This window comes from Filicampus tigris, chromosome 6 (assembly GCF_054856515.1).
Source record: "Filicampus tigris isolate MCC_2025a chromosome 6, RoL_Ftig_1.0, whole genome shotgun sequence".
Lineage (NCBI taxonomy): Eukaryota > Metazoa > Chordata > Actinopteri > Syngnathiformes > Syngnathidae > Filicampus > Filicampus tigris.
In genome coordinates this window covers 28,439,307-28,454,025 of record NC_141222.1, presented here as the reverse complement: position 1 = coordinate 28,454,025, position 14,719 = coordinate 28,439,307, and the positions used below count along the sequence as shown (strand labels likewise).

The 14,719-nt window shown below is 44.2% G+C and overlaps 1 protein-coding gene across 4 annotated transcripts; it reads left to right on the top strand.

Annotated features, from left to right (window-relative positions):
- The first annotated feature begins 257 nt into the window (after positions 1-257).
- Positions 258-14,641, top strand: sp2 (sp2 transcription factor). Of its 4 annotated transcripts, none has more exons than XM_086034183.1 (8): positions 258-401; positions 2,206-2,282; positions 3,515-4,288; positions 5,201-5,422; positions 6,978-7,278; positions 8,265-8,448; positions 10,008-10,201; positions 12,969-14,641. In XM_086034183.1, the coding sequence occupies exons 1-8, from the start codon at positions 263-265 to the stop codon at positions 13,067-13,069; spliced, it is 1,992 nt and encodes a 663-aa protein (XP_085890309.1). In that variant the 5' UTR covers positions 258-262; the 3' UTR covers positions 13,070-14,641. The 4 variants fall into 4 exon arrangements, with proteins under 4 accessions (XP_085890309.1, XP_085890310.1, XP_085890311.1 ...); XM_086034184.1 differs by lacking the exon at positions 258-401 and adding an exon at positions 408-702; XM_086034185.1 differs by lacking the exon at positions 258-401 and adding an exon at positions 408-755.
- Positions 14,642-14,719: the final 78 nt, after the last annotated feature.

The window sequence follows — 14,719 nt, the reverse complement described above, 5'->3', positions numbered from 1 at the left end:
TAAATGCATAATTGTTGAGCTTGTGCGCCTGATTGGCCGACAGCTTTGTCGATCTTGTTCGGACCGCCCCGCCCCTCAAATGGCCCATTGGACCTTTGTCACGTCATTCAAACTTGACTCCTGCTCATATAGGCCGAAAGACCGAGCGGAGAAACGCCCTCCGAGCCAATTTCTCTTGACGCCATTGGTTTTGCCGTCATCCATCGATTGACGTCCACAAAAATCCCTCTCCCATTGGATATTTTGACTCTCAATCACTGCAATGTATCATTGGGATTGGCCGCTTCTGCCGCCACTCGAGTCTCCTCTGACCGTGGATTGGCGCAGGGCCGAGCGGGCGGATTCCTCCCGGTGCTCGCTGCCTTTCGAGGCTTTACGGACAGCGAATGTCGTCATGAGCGGTGGGTAGGAATTCAAACATTGGCGTTTATATTACCTTCTACTTGGTAAAACATGAAATTTGCGTGGCGCGCCACCATTCGGCGGCCAGTGGACGGAAACTAAAGGCGGGCTGCGGCGGTTTGCGTCAAGCCCAAAGCCGTCGCACTTCCTGAATTGCCTTTCCCTTTTCTCTATTGCTATCGAAGAGTTTAACTCGCTAACTACGCGGATGCTAGCGTTTCCGAGCTAGCTTGAGTATGCTGATGTACCAAGCTAAACTAAGATAAGCTAAGATGCTTTTGGACTTGTCTCTCCTCAAACGTAACTACTCAAATGTCCCATTCTTTCCTCTCCTCAATAAAGCACAACCTCATGTACGTTCACATATTGGAGCCTGTTGTGGTCGTCGGGGCTAAACCGCACGCGAAATAAATCAGATTAGATTCGCCGCTAGCTGCTAGCCACCGGAGCTGCTACTGATTGTTTTTTGTTGTTGTTGTTGTTGTTGTTGGTGGTTTTTTTTTGTAGCCCGCGTGCTAACGTCGTTAGCGCAAACAAACCAACCAAGCTAGCCGGACGGACGCATCGAAGGCGGACCGCCGGTTCTTGCTTGTTGGCGTCGATACTGGAAATTTTACAAATGAAAATGATAATCCCTGAAAATAACGTCAATGTGCAAGTGTCCATTATAAGTACTTGTTACTTCTACCACATTATGTGGACTACGGCAAATGTAGGTATATAGTTGGACATGTTTCTTGTGGCACCTTTTCCCGTCTGACCTCCCTCCTCCTTTTTCGCACTCGCATTTTAATCTATGGTCATTTTCCATATAATTCGATCAGTAATGGTAGAGACACTTAATGTAATGTTTTTTTCTTTTAATGTTCTTTTTTTTATTTTGCTTAATTCATGCACCCTTACATCATTTCTTCTGTTACTTAAACTAACTTTTCTGCCTTCCTCCTCCAACCTCCTTTTTTCTGGCATGTTTACTTTCCTACCTTCCTTCCCTCAGACCTGATTTTGTCTTCACACATCCTTACATCCTTGCCTCCTTCACTTAAACCTACTTTCCTCCTTTCTTTTCCTTCTTCCTTGCAACAGATCCGTTTTCATGCGTCCCTACATCCTTCTTTCTGTTGCTGAAGGTTTTTTGTGCCTTCTTCCCTACTTTCTTTTTTTCTAGATTCAAATTATTTTCCAATACCTAGAAGGTGGGAAAAAAACGCGTATATTTGTTTTTTACCCACCGTGTTTGGCTTGAAAGTGAGCACTCACAGGCCACAATATTAGGTACACCTTCCACATCATTCGTGATCCGAGACAGTATTTAGTTGTGTCCGGTGATCCTGAGGGTCAAAATATTGCAAACAGCTCTCAGCATCATGACCGAAGCACAATGATAAACTTCCCAGGCGATCAAAATGAACTATCTTTAGGGCAGAATTGCTTTGCCTCTCTTTAGCTTGTGCGCCTAATGTTTTGCCTAATGTTTTGATGTTGCGAAGCAGCAGCGTCTTCCTGCTCAGTCAAGTGATGCGTGCGTATGCTTGTACTCACCAATGCATTGCAGTGAACATCCGTTTTTCTCGGCGTGGTGCATTCCAGACCCCCCCCTGCTATAAGTGGAAAACAGCCGTAAAGACGTCCATAAACGTTGAATTCTAATATTACACCTTCGACACACTTCAGTGTTATTATAACACACTTCCATGTATTTGAAGTACAGCCATGAAGCTGCTGTGGGCTCTGCTAAGTTGCAGTGATATCAAGCATCACACGCTGTTGCTTATATTGTTGATATTTGCGTGTATGTTGCAGGTCTAAAGGACAATATGGCCACCATTTCCGCTGTCAGTCCCAGTGAATATCTCCAGCCCTCGACCGCCACCACACAGGTGAGGCAACAGTGAAAGGAGATGTATGTGCTAGCCTTTTTTTTTTTTTTTTCTTTCATAATTCCCAGACGTTCAGGTGTGAAAATCCACAAAAGAAAGAATGACAGCACACGTACTTGACATGAATTTCTCACACTCTGCTTAACCTGACTCGCTCACAGAGGGGCCGTGTAGACCAAAAATTGCACTTCAGTACGTACTTTGGTTTTAACAAATACTCTGCGCAACCTAATACTACGCTGCGCATGCACTGCATATCGTTCAGAAGCCGCAACTAGTCCAAATAATGGAGACAACACCCACCGACTGACCGAGACCGCCTTGACCTACTACTTTACTGACGTTTTGATTTAATTTGAAACAGCAAAATTGCCAAAACAACAACCCGTTTTGCCACGCTCATTGACGCAGGGGCATACGTCGATGACGTCACCCCAAGTGTCCCAATTCTGCAATTTCTGTGCACTTGAACCCTTCGTGCACTTCGACTACGTGTGAGCTTCAGCGAAGACCGTAGGGTGCAAGTGTGGCTATTGGGATTGGGCCAATGTCACCCTGCTGCAACCCACCTGATTTAAATGATCAGGATCGTTATCCGGCTTCTGCCGACCTCACTGATTATATGATCATTTGAATCAGGTGTGTTGCAGCAGGGTGGATATGAGCAGATGGAAAACAGGCAGGGCACCGTCTCTCGAGGGCCGTAATTGCCCACCGCTGGGTTAATGTCATAATATCATGAGCTTTTGGAGTTCATTTGAAATGTACAGTCTTTATTTCGTCTATACAGAAGAAGGAAGGTCAAACTGTTGTTTGAGAATTGTAGATTCGTTATTTTGTTTAATTAACTTAATTACACGATACTTAGTGACCTTTTTTTTTTTTTCACTCAACTCCATATATTTTCAAAAAAAGAAAACCAACAGTAAAACAAATAAACACAAAACTAAAAGCAAGCAATTTTGAATAAACAAAACCTGATAAAAAAACAACAAACTTGCTGTTTAAAAACAAATGAAAATTAATGAATTTAAAACATAGCAAAACAAAAAATAAAAAGTGATTTTAAAAAAACCAACAAACTTGCTGTCTGAAAACAAAGGAAAACTAATGAATTTAAAACATAACAAAACAAATAAATAAAAACTAACTATATTGAAAGCCCCCAACTAATCCAACTTTGCTACTTATTGCATCTATACATATGTAAATCCATCTGTGTCTGTTTCCAGGCAGAGAGTCAGCCGTCCCCTCTGGCCCTTCTGGCTGCCACCTGCAGTAAGATCGGACCCCCCGCCGCCCAAGCCCCCGCCGCCTCGCCGCCGGCTCAGCCGCAGCCTCGCCGCCTCCTCCCCATCAAGCCGGCTCCCATCGCACCGGCGCCCCCCAAGAACCTGGGCTTCATCCAAGCCAAGGGCAATGTGATCCAGCTCCCGGCCGGCCTGGGCGCCGGCGCGCCCGGCAGCCCCATCGTGCTCACCATCCAGCAGAGCCCGGGCCGCCCCAACCCCCAGGCCCCTGCCAACATCCAGTACCAGGTCATGCCGCAGATTCAGGGCGCCCAGACCATCCAGGTCATGCCGCAGGGGGGGCAGATCCAGCTCATACCGGGGACCAACCAGGCCTTCATCACCACCCCCATGTCCGTGCCGGCCCAGGCGGCCGCCGCCCCCGTCGCCGCACCCGTCCCGACGCAAAAGACCGTCGCCATCAAACCTTCGCCCAAAACGAGGAAGTTGGTACAGTTGGCCGGCGGTCTCACGCTGCCGCTCAATGTGGCGACAGGGGAAGTGGGCGGCGCTCAGATCGTTACCGAGACGACGGCGGCGGCGGCGCACGCTGTCGTGGGAAAGCCGCGACGAGGCAGGAAGAAGAAAGTGATGCTGGATGCTCAGCCGCCGCCGCCGCCGCCGCTACCACCGTTGCCACCGCTGCCGCAGGCTCCTTCGCCGCCCCCGGAGCAGATGGAGACCATCCTGATAGAAACTGCGGACAACATCATTCAGGTTGGGAAACCATACGACATGGACATATCAGCCTTAATTCAAGGTGTCGATACTCGATAGCAGGACCGGCCTCCTTCTTGTGGCTGTTTAACAATCAGGAACTAGAAATTAGAAGAATAGAAAATTGCCATTCATTTTGTACAATTTGACAGAAAATTGCTATATTGGGATAGTTCCGTGTTTCTTCAAAATGTTCTGTCATTGTCTTTTGGGGGTGGGTGGGGTTTGTGTATCAAAAGTACTGGTGGTATCGGTACCAGTGACTACTCAAGAATCGACTACTGGAACTGCTATCACCCTGTGGTGTTGTGGAATCGAACATCCCTCATACGAGTAATACGCCGCCTCTTTTATGCAGAGATTTTCTTCCATAGTTGTTAGAGAGCTAGTCACGGGAGGGCTGGCCTTCAGTCACTTTAAAATGAAATCTTAGAATGTTTTTCAGAAAGATCCACTTTTCTCAGGGAGTAACAGTGGCAAAACGACGCCACAATACAGTGGTGTGAGGTTGAAGTGCCCTGCGCCTCTCATACTTTGTTGGAGTCCACGAAAATTGGCCCATCAATGTCGACACTCTGTTTCATGTCGCTTACCTTTCGCACACGACAGCGAGCTGAGAAAAGCCGGCTTGTGTTGCTTTCCCGCCATTTTGTGCCATCTTGCTGGCAAGGAACTTGAGGAAATGAGTTGCGGAGCTTCACTTAGACATAAACAGTGCTTTGCTGCCATCTTGTGGCATCTTTAGGCAAATATAAACCTTTTACGTCAGATCCTTGTCGGCTGCCGGGTGACCGCTGTCAACACTGTAAACCGTCCAAAGCGCTCCCACGGAAAAACGGCTTGAAAAATATCGGCATTTCCAGGCATGCCATTCACGGACGGGTGACCTTGTGTTTGCTTTTGTGTCTGAAGGCGGGGAACAATCTGCTGATCGTGCAGAGTCCCGGCCAGCCGGCGGTGGTTCAGCAGGTGCAGCTGGTGTCCCCCAAGCAGGACCCTCCTGTGGTGCAGATCCCCCAGCAGGCCCTGAAGGTGGTGCAGGCCGCCTCCGCCTCGCTGCCGCCTGTCCCGCAGAGGCAGTCGCCCGCTCCCTCCGGCCTGCAGGTGGCGTCGCCGGACACGGCGCCAACGCAGGTGGGTCAAGCCGACCCTCTCGTCCTTTCATGCGCCCTGATTGGCGAACGATACCAATGAGGGAATCAGAATTCTGTATAATTGGTAATTGATCACTTTGTTTGTGTCTTTGGTCCATCAAAAATGTTGATCGGCAAAAATGGGATCCACTGCAGTGAACTATCAAAATGCTTTTTTTTTTTTTGGAGTAACCTATCCCAGGTTTTAACATAAGTTTAAATATAATGTGTATTTTGAATTAAAGAAAAAAAAACATTCACACAAACTAAATTTCCCTCCCCCATCTTAGACCCACTGCTGCATCAATATACTTAACTTACATTGTAAATGAAACCCACATTACTTCACGTAAATTAAAGAATAACGTGTAATAGCAATGCTAGCCTGCTTTTGTACATCTTTGGAATGTTGTCATTTGAGAGAGAGTCTTCGTCTTCGGCCAGGGCACCCATCCGTCAGTCCGCCATTATTTCAAGCCAAACAAAACTGTAATTGTCAGTCTGTCTTGCTATTTTAACCGCGCGTCTGTCATCGCTTCCGTCAGTAAACTTAACATTCTGTCAATCATCAATCCAGGAAAAAGAAAACACCAACAAGTTTTACTCGAAGGTTTTGTTTACCTTAACCAGAATCCCATGTTGCATTATTGCCAAAGGTTCGATCCCGTTGGTTTAAAGTACATCCGAAATCCTGGTGGAAACCGAAACCAAGTTGCCATGGCTATGAATCTATGCTTTTCCTTCAACTTTGTCGTCTTCTTCGTCTTCCTCTTCTTCTGCCTATTAGTAGTTGGCAAGCAACTTTTGGTGCATTACTGCCGCCTTCTGAAATGGAGTGTGAGGCTGCAAAATGCCATTTCACAGCCTCCTATTTAACGCTACTCTTTCCAAAAATAAAAATAAAAATTTAAAACTGAACTCAAAAGAATTCTGTAAAATCTAGTATTCAAAGCTACTTTGTAAATTCTTAGCTCATTAATTAGTTGTTGTCTTTCATGACTCTAATACATGCTCTATTGTTTTATTTGGTATATACCGCCACCTACTGTACATTAATAGTCAATGCAGTCCACTTAAACAAGCCTGCCGTTATAACAAACACACGCGAGACGGGCGGGACGTGCTTCTGTCACTCGTCAGCAAAATGGGCATTTGCCCCGGCTGGTGATGATTACAAACATCCGTCAGTGCTTTGTCTGTATTTCTTTTTTTTTTTTTTTAAGTTTCCCGTCTATAGTCAATCGTCAGTATGTTCAATATGATCTACAGCCGGGGTTCCCAACCACCGGGCTGTGGAGCCACAGGCCTCTTTGGACCGGGCAGCGGCAAGCCACCATCGCCCGCAACTCCCCCCCCCCCCCCCCCCCCGCATACCCAGTTGTCTCCGTCGCGTAACGCTATTATTAAATGCACTAGCTAGCAAATGAGTAAAACAAACAGATGTATTTGACACCATCCGCATCCGCCATTATATGGTTTTCAAGATGGCAGCCGCCAATTTGCGGTCTTTTTCCAGGGCTTCTCATTCATTTCCATATAATGTCTCCTTTTGTCAGATCTTTTTTAAGACGGGAGCCGGCGAGTGGCGATCGGTGCAACTTCAGGACGCCGTCTCCACGGCGACGACGCCCACCACTCCCGTCGCCACCCCGGCCTCGCCGCCACCTCCCGTAGCCATCGCCAAGAAGACGCCGGCGGGCCGTAGGAAGGAGCGCACCCTGGCCAAGATCGCACCGGCGGGCGGGATGATGGCGCTGAACACTTCGCAGCTGTCCTCGGCGGCGCAGGCGGTGCAGACCATCAGCATCAACGGCGTCCAAGTACAGGGAGTTCCTGTCACCATCACCAATGCGGGAGGTGCGCCATTATTCTGTTGAAAAGTAGCCCAGTGAGACCCTTCTTTCTTAGGGGTGGGCACATTTTTGTGCTGAAGTTCCATATTTGGTTTTTGGAATGATGGGCCCAGTTCACACTTAGGTGAGGTATAGAAAAAGTTCACGTTTGCAAAATACAGTATGTTCAAAAGCCAAAGTTGAATTGAGGCAACCGGACTATTCTTGGTTGTTGAAGATGTTTGACTTTGAATCCAAAATGCTGCAACACTCATGCAAGCGGGCACACCCACTGGAGCCAAGTATACGAGTACCCCACGCTTCAGATTTAAGACTTTTGTTGCACACGTAGTCATGGACTCTGTTGGCAACAATCACTAAAATGTCAATGTGTCAAGGTTATTATCGTAGTATATATACAAAATAAGTAACACTAAAATTGGAAAAACGTTTTTGTGAACGAAATAAAAATAAATGCTAGAGTGCTTTTTTTAAAAAACAAAACAAAAATTAAAATGAATTTAAACTACATTTTATGTTTATAAAACTAAAGCTATAATTGTAGCTTTGTTTTAGTCTTCAATTAATTTGGTACATGAGCTTTCATGGTTTATTTGAAATCCTTTGTTTTGGTATTACTGTACGAACGTTCAGAAGAAATAAGGTCAAACAATTGTTGTTTATTACATAACACTTATTTTTTCTTGCATTCAGAAAATACTTCATATATTAAAAAAAATAAAACTGATACTAAAACTAACAAAATCTAAACTAAAACAAAGCCTTTTCAGAAAAATAGAAACTAACAAACCCACTCTAAAAACTTAATTAAAACTAACAGAATTTAAAAAAACAAACATCAAAACCAAATAGAAACTATTAAGAAAAATCAAATGTATTATAACGGTGCTCTGTGTCAGATTTTTTTTTTCTTCCCAAGATCCATACACGTAAGCTATTGTGTAGTAACGTGTGCATATAGCGTTTTATTTGTATTTTTTTGTGTGTCAGGCCAGCAGCACTTGACGGTGCAGACCATGCAGGGCGGCAGCCTCCAGCTGGCGGGGGTGGCGGCTCATGGCCAACCCGCCATCCACGTGGACCAGACGCTCACGCTGGAACTTCCTGGCCACGCCGGTGAGAAGAAGAGACGCATGGCCTGCACGTGCCCCAACTGTAAAGACGCTGAGAAAAGGTAGGATGCGGCACCTAGCATGTCGTGCTAACCAGCTCGCCTCAACATAGAGTAGAACCTCGGTTTCCGTATGCCATACTTTTTGTAAGACTGAGAAGAAAATTACGTGTCTCTCTAATCCAGCGGGTGGAACAATGCCATAGTGTAGATTTCCAATCAATTACAATTAATTTCCTGGCTAGCAAAATAGCAAAAGCTAGCACACTTTTGGATTCAAGCAAGGAAGGCAAACAAGGGGGCAACCCCAAAAGTTGCACTCAAAGCATCTGGTTCTATTTTTTTCTCCAAAAACCACCGAAAAAGACATCTCCATCCAATATTGGTTTAAGGGCGGACAAAGCCAAAGTGTGTGAATGAAGTTAGCAAGAGACTCGTATAATAGGTCATAGAGGATTTGTCTACCTGTTTTAAAGTCTCTAAGCCAGGGGTCGGCAACCCGCGGAGTCATGAGGCTCTTTCATCATTATGCGTGGCTTGGTGGGGGGAAAAGTGTCCGATTGAAGTGCGTGTTATTTGTCTCCAAACATGCATCATGTCTTCTTGGTAAGTCAAAGTTTTTGGCCACTTTCATACAGTATACCTATGGGATTTTTGTTGCAATGCGACCGCAGTCTGAACCTCCAGGTCGCATACATCCGACATTGACGTCAGGAGGCCAGAATGCGAATTGTTTTGAGTAACAGCATTGACTTTATATTTGACTTTGATTTAATCCCGCTTGAAACATGAGGCATAAAGTGGACATTTATGGTGATAGGTGGAATTCGGCCACGGCTCCATGAAATGAGATTGAAAAAGCCTTGCCTCATCAATTCCTCCAAATACTGTATTTCTACCTCCGACCGAGTCGCTCCACTGTCGAAATGCCCCGACAAGCTGCACCGCATTTACCCGTACTTCCGGGAACACGTCGTCGTGTGTGACGTCGACCGTCTCTCCTTCTGCGTATGCGGGTCACTTTAGGAGCGCAATTATGTTCACACGAGAAAAGAGACCGAGGTCTCATGTATTATGTAATATGGACGCTTACACACCAAAAGTGGATTTTTCTTAAAAAGACGGCAGCTTACCGTTCTGTGTAAAGATGAAAATGACTTCCCAGCCCTGATTTGCAGACACTGCATGTGCGCAAAGTCCTATTAACCAGGTGAAATAAATATTCAGGCAGTTATTTTGCAAATATTTATTTTCATTGTTCAGTGAAATGGTGCTCTTTTTCCCACTGTACTTTTAGGCATTTTTGTTTGCCAGGTGGATAATTCAAGTTGAGCTTTGACATTCGTTTGAAAGAGACCTTAGGTTGCCGAACCCCTGCTCTAACCAGTCCTCCTCAACTATTGTCAGGTCCAGCTCCCCCTCCCAGAGTGACTTTATTTGCCTTAGAGACAATAAAACTCTTTTTCTTATTTTAAGTATTTCCGTCTTTTGCTCTCACCGCTGCGGCCTCTCTTTTACTCGTTCCACGAACAGAATATTGGCTGTATTTTATTGATTTATTTTAGCTTTCATGTTGAAATGGGAGGTTTTACAGCAGAGGGTTTTAACGCTGTCCCCCGCAGGCCGGGCGACGTGGGCAAGCGGAAGCACATCTGTCACTTTCCCGGCTGCGAGAAGACCTTCCGCAAGACGTCACTGCTGCGCGCGCACGTCCGCCTGCACACGGGCGAGCGGCCGTTCGTCTGCAACTGGGTTTTCTGCGGCAAGCGTTTCACGCGCAGCGACGAGCTGCAGCGGCATGCCAGGACGCACACGGGTACCACACTCGCACACCACACCATTTAAGCGATATCCTTAAAGAGGAAGTCAGCCCAAACTTATTTTTTTTCCCCAACAATATGTTCTTTGCAGGCTCACTAGTTAAGACATGGCATTATGATTAATATTGCGTTCGTGGAATAGGGATGAATCAGCAAAATCCACCGGGTGACCAATTATGGCTGACCTTCAAAAAACTGGTGAGCTGTGATTGGTCATTACCTGAGTCCTGAGCAACTGTGATGTCATTTTCAGTCGATTGAAGTGACAAATGGACGCCCCCTGAGATGGCTAAAATGGGTGGATTTTGCTGCTAAACCCATATTCCACAAACACAATATCAATCAGAATGCCTTGTTTCAACTAATTGGCCTGCATAGAACCTATTCTTGGAAAAAATATGTTTGGGTCGACTTCTACTTTAATATCCAGCTTAAGGTGCATATACGGGTACTAGCGCTTTGTCTTCACTAGTATGACTTTACAACGCAATAGTAGGGAGACAAGTAAATTACAAGCAAATGTGGTTTTTTTTGTCCTACAGCCACTCGTCTGTCATTTCTGTGCACGAGTGAGGCACACTTGTAACACACTATGTAACATCTGCACAACACTAGTACTATTACCGTATTTTCCGGACTATAAGTCGCAGGTTTTTTTCATAGTTTGGCCAGGGGTGCGACTTACACTCTGGACCGACTTATGTGTGAAATTATTAACACATAGTTGCAGTAGAACGTGATTATTACTGTCATAACTTGTTTGTGCTGACTTGTATTTATGATGTTTTGTCTCCCTCTGCAGGCGCTTCAGCGTAATTGAATCTGTCCCCAATATTTCTAACTTGTCTTCTTATTGGCAAATTTAATCACGCCACCTCCAGTTCATAGTTCGAGTAGTCTGTTAAGTGACATGTTATCTTGACGTGTTTACAGCCATTTTACAGCTTGGTCAAGCTGCAGAGGGAGACAAAACATCATAAATACAAGTCAGCACTAACAAGCCATGACAATTACCTCTATATTAATTTCACATGTTATTGTAACCCACATAAAGAAACATAAGATAAATCCTTAAAGCTATTAAAATGCATGAATAATTTCAACGGTTAAAATCGAATATTTTGTTAAATAAGTAATTAAAATAGTATGATAAAAGACAATTTGCCTGTCTATCAATCCATCTATACAAAATAGTGTACCGTTCGGGCGCCGTGCCTGCGTGCATGGTTTTGCATCATCAGCTAGCCACACACGCACACGCACGGAGGAGAGCAGAGGAGAGAAAGAGAGAAATTACGTCCGAATACATAAATACATTTGGAGACTTGGAAACATTCTCCATGGTCGGGGAAATATAAAAGACTTATTTAATCGATCTACAACCATTTTGGTGAGCTTAAAGTCTTTCTTTTAATGCTACATGTGTGGATGTTAGCTACATGTTACCATCGTAGCTCGGTGGAAATGATGTGTACTAAGCGCACAATTTTATTAATTTGATTTATACAGACACATTTATTTGCGTTACGGGCCAGAGACAACTTGGATTCCGAGAGGGGGTGGAGCGACTTATGCTCCAGTGCGACTTATATATGTTTTTTTCTTCTTTATTATGCATTTTATGGCTGGTGCGACTTGTACTCCGGAGCGACGTATAGTCCAGAAAATACGGTAGTCATGATCTAGATGTTAACTAGTACATTTTCACTATGTGATTTGTAGTACTAGTAGCCCAGAGTTGTGTACTAATGCACAATTTTACCTCATTAGTAAACATGTTGTTTTACGAGTGTGAAGAAATGGTTTTGATTTGGTTTGATATTTATTCACCTCGAACAATCGAAAAATTAAAAAAAAACATCATAAGCATAAACAAAGACACTTTATACAAGTTATTAAGGTTGAGAAAGGGCACAAAGAAGCAAAACCTTATCTTATAATAAATGTCGTGCAGCTGTGGAAGAGAAATGAAACAAAAAACGTGACTAGTAGCAACGTGACAATTGGTCCCTATGTAACATTTCACAGATTTTTTTTTTTTTTTTTTTTTAAGAAATCCTGTCACTTTGCTTTTGTTAGTAAGACATTGACCAGAGTGACAGCAAGTTTGCTGACACTGGCCCAATCGGGCCGGTACATATGCAATAAATAGATACGATGAAATCAACACACTCTGGCTTTTTTTCCCCATAGATTTAATATTCAACTTCAATTTAGAGTTTTATCCACTCAATCATCATCGTCTTTTTACTGCGCAATTAAACCCTATAAGGAATATCTTGAACAAGATATACAGCCCAGAAAATGTCAAATGTTATATTTTTTTCTGTTGGATTTTATACTGCAAAAAACAAACCCATAACATGAAAAAAAAGAAAGTAACTGCATGGAAGTAATATTTTCTTAACGGCGTAAATAATTCCGTACAAAGGCGCTAAATATGAATTAACCTTTGAAACTTATCGTAATCAGTTTGCAGGCCCAGTGTCGGTTCCAGCAGAGCTACCGCAACATATCGGGACACTCACCTAAAAAGACTTAATGTAAGATCCTGCATTGCCGTTGTACTAGTGAGGACAACCAGCGTACTCATATATGGACAATTCAGCGCACTTGTCGGCAATTGAATTAATGCTCCACCAATTTCATAATACACTGCATGTGGTATTTAATGACTGCTTTTGTGCTTTATTGATGTGATTTGCATTTTGTTGCAAAGTTACCGTACATCTAATCTTTCTGCGTGCGTGTGCGTGTGTGTAGGAGACAAGCGCTTTGAGTGCAACCAGTGTCAGAAGCGCTTCATGAGGAGCGACCACCTGACCAAGCATTACAAGACGCACATAAATACCAAGAACCTGTGAGAAAACAAGAAGACTCCACAGCGAAACACTGGAGTTTGCAACTTGTCCCACAATGGGACCCCAGCCCACCTCTTCAAAAAGAAAAGAAAAAGCCCCCTCTTGCGGCTTGTGTCGCACCATGTACAAAGAAAAAGCGGACTGGAGAGAATCCCTCCGACTTATTTATGACCCCTTTTGCCAACGGACAAAGATGGCATATGCCAGCGGACGTGCAACTGCAGGACTCCAGTCAGAGTGGCCTCCATTTTGCGTGCTTATCCCAAAACAGCCGCCGCCGCCGCCGCCGCCGCCTCCTCCTCCATCTACTTAACGCCCCAAGGGTTCGGTTTTTAATGGTTGTTTTTACATTTACGTTTGCCGCTTACTTCAGCTAAATTCACACACCGGCCTCCAAGGTCATATTGGAAGTCCCTTTCCCATCATGTTCCTGTAAAATTGAGGCAACAGTAGAGCCGGAATTTATGCGCAGAATTCAGCAAAGCGCAGAGATGGTACAAATTACTTTGCAGTGTAGTTGAGGCACTGATATTTGTAGGGGGGGGGGGAGACCCATAAAGTACAAGTACTGATTTGACTACTAAAAGAAAAGTAAAAATGTACAGACTCGGAATTGCCATTTATTCCTTCACTGTTTTCAAAGTAGAGTTCGCCGTATTACAGCCGTTTCAAAGCACTTTGAGTGAGCGTTCAACACCCGTAGAGTATTGCGTTCTGCGACAATATCAGCACCAAAAATACCAAAACAAAGAGTCGATTCAATCCTTTCAACAGAATCAGCTTTTCGTAGGTTTTTTTTAATTAAAAAAAAAAAAAGCACTCTGTAGTAAGTAACAGTAGAACAAATATCGGTTTCCCCCAAAACACTTTTTCTTTTTGCCATCTGTGGTGGTTAGGTGGTGGGGACAACTAATGAGCACCCTTTGACCATGTAAGGAGAATGTTTAGCATGCATCTGTGTTTGAAGGTAGGGAGTCAAAGATAAGTCGTAAAAGTACACATAGCAGAAACGCCTGCTCAGCTAAAATAACCACCGCTGCATATACGTAAATGCCGGCTCTACTTGTTTAATGTCTCTGATACGCCAATTTCGCCAAATCTCTTTGTTAACAGGGTTTTTATTTCAAATTATAGTCTATACACCAGTATTATCATGTACATTGTTCCATAAAACATTTTATACACGCTTTTAAGCTATGAACCGTTTCTACCACAGTGGCGCGACAATCACACCCCAGGATGCAATCATTGCTGTGTGAAAGCGTTAAATCCACATGAAGGAGCGTCAAAGCTCTCGTTCCACTTTCACACAGAGCTGGCTCAGAGACGAAGCCCCCAAAGGTCGAGCTGGCGTGAAAGGCGTGCACAAAGTGCGTGAAGGGAGAGGGGCAGGGCCTGCTGGTATTATTTATCTTTGTCCTCTCCCACTGCTGTAGTGAAGGAAAAGGACGTTGTACAGTGTGTTGAATATGATATGTGATATTGTATATTTGCCTCATTATTGCTTTGTAAAATACCTCTAGAGACCCTTTTCTATAATAATAATAAATGCCTTAGACAGCTATTTAAATTAAACCTCCTTTGTCTTTTTTAATTAATGTTCCTTGCTAATCTCACGTGCGCTGACTTGACCAGTCTCCAAATATACATTTA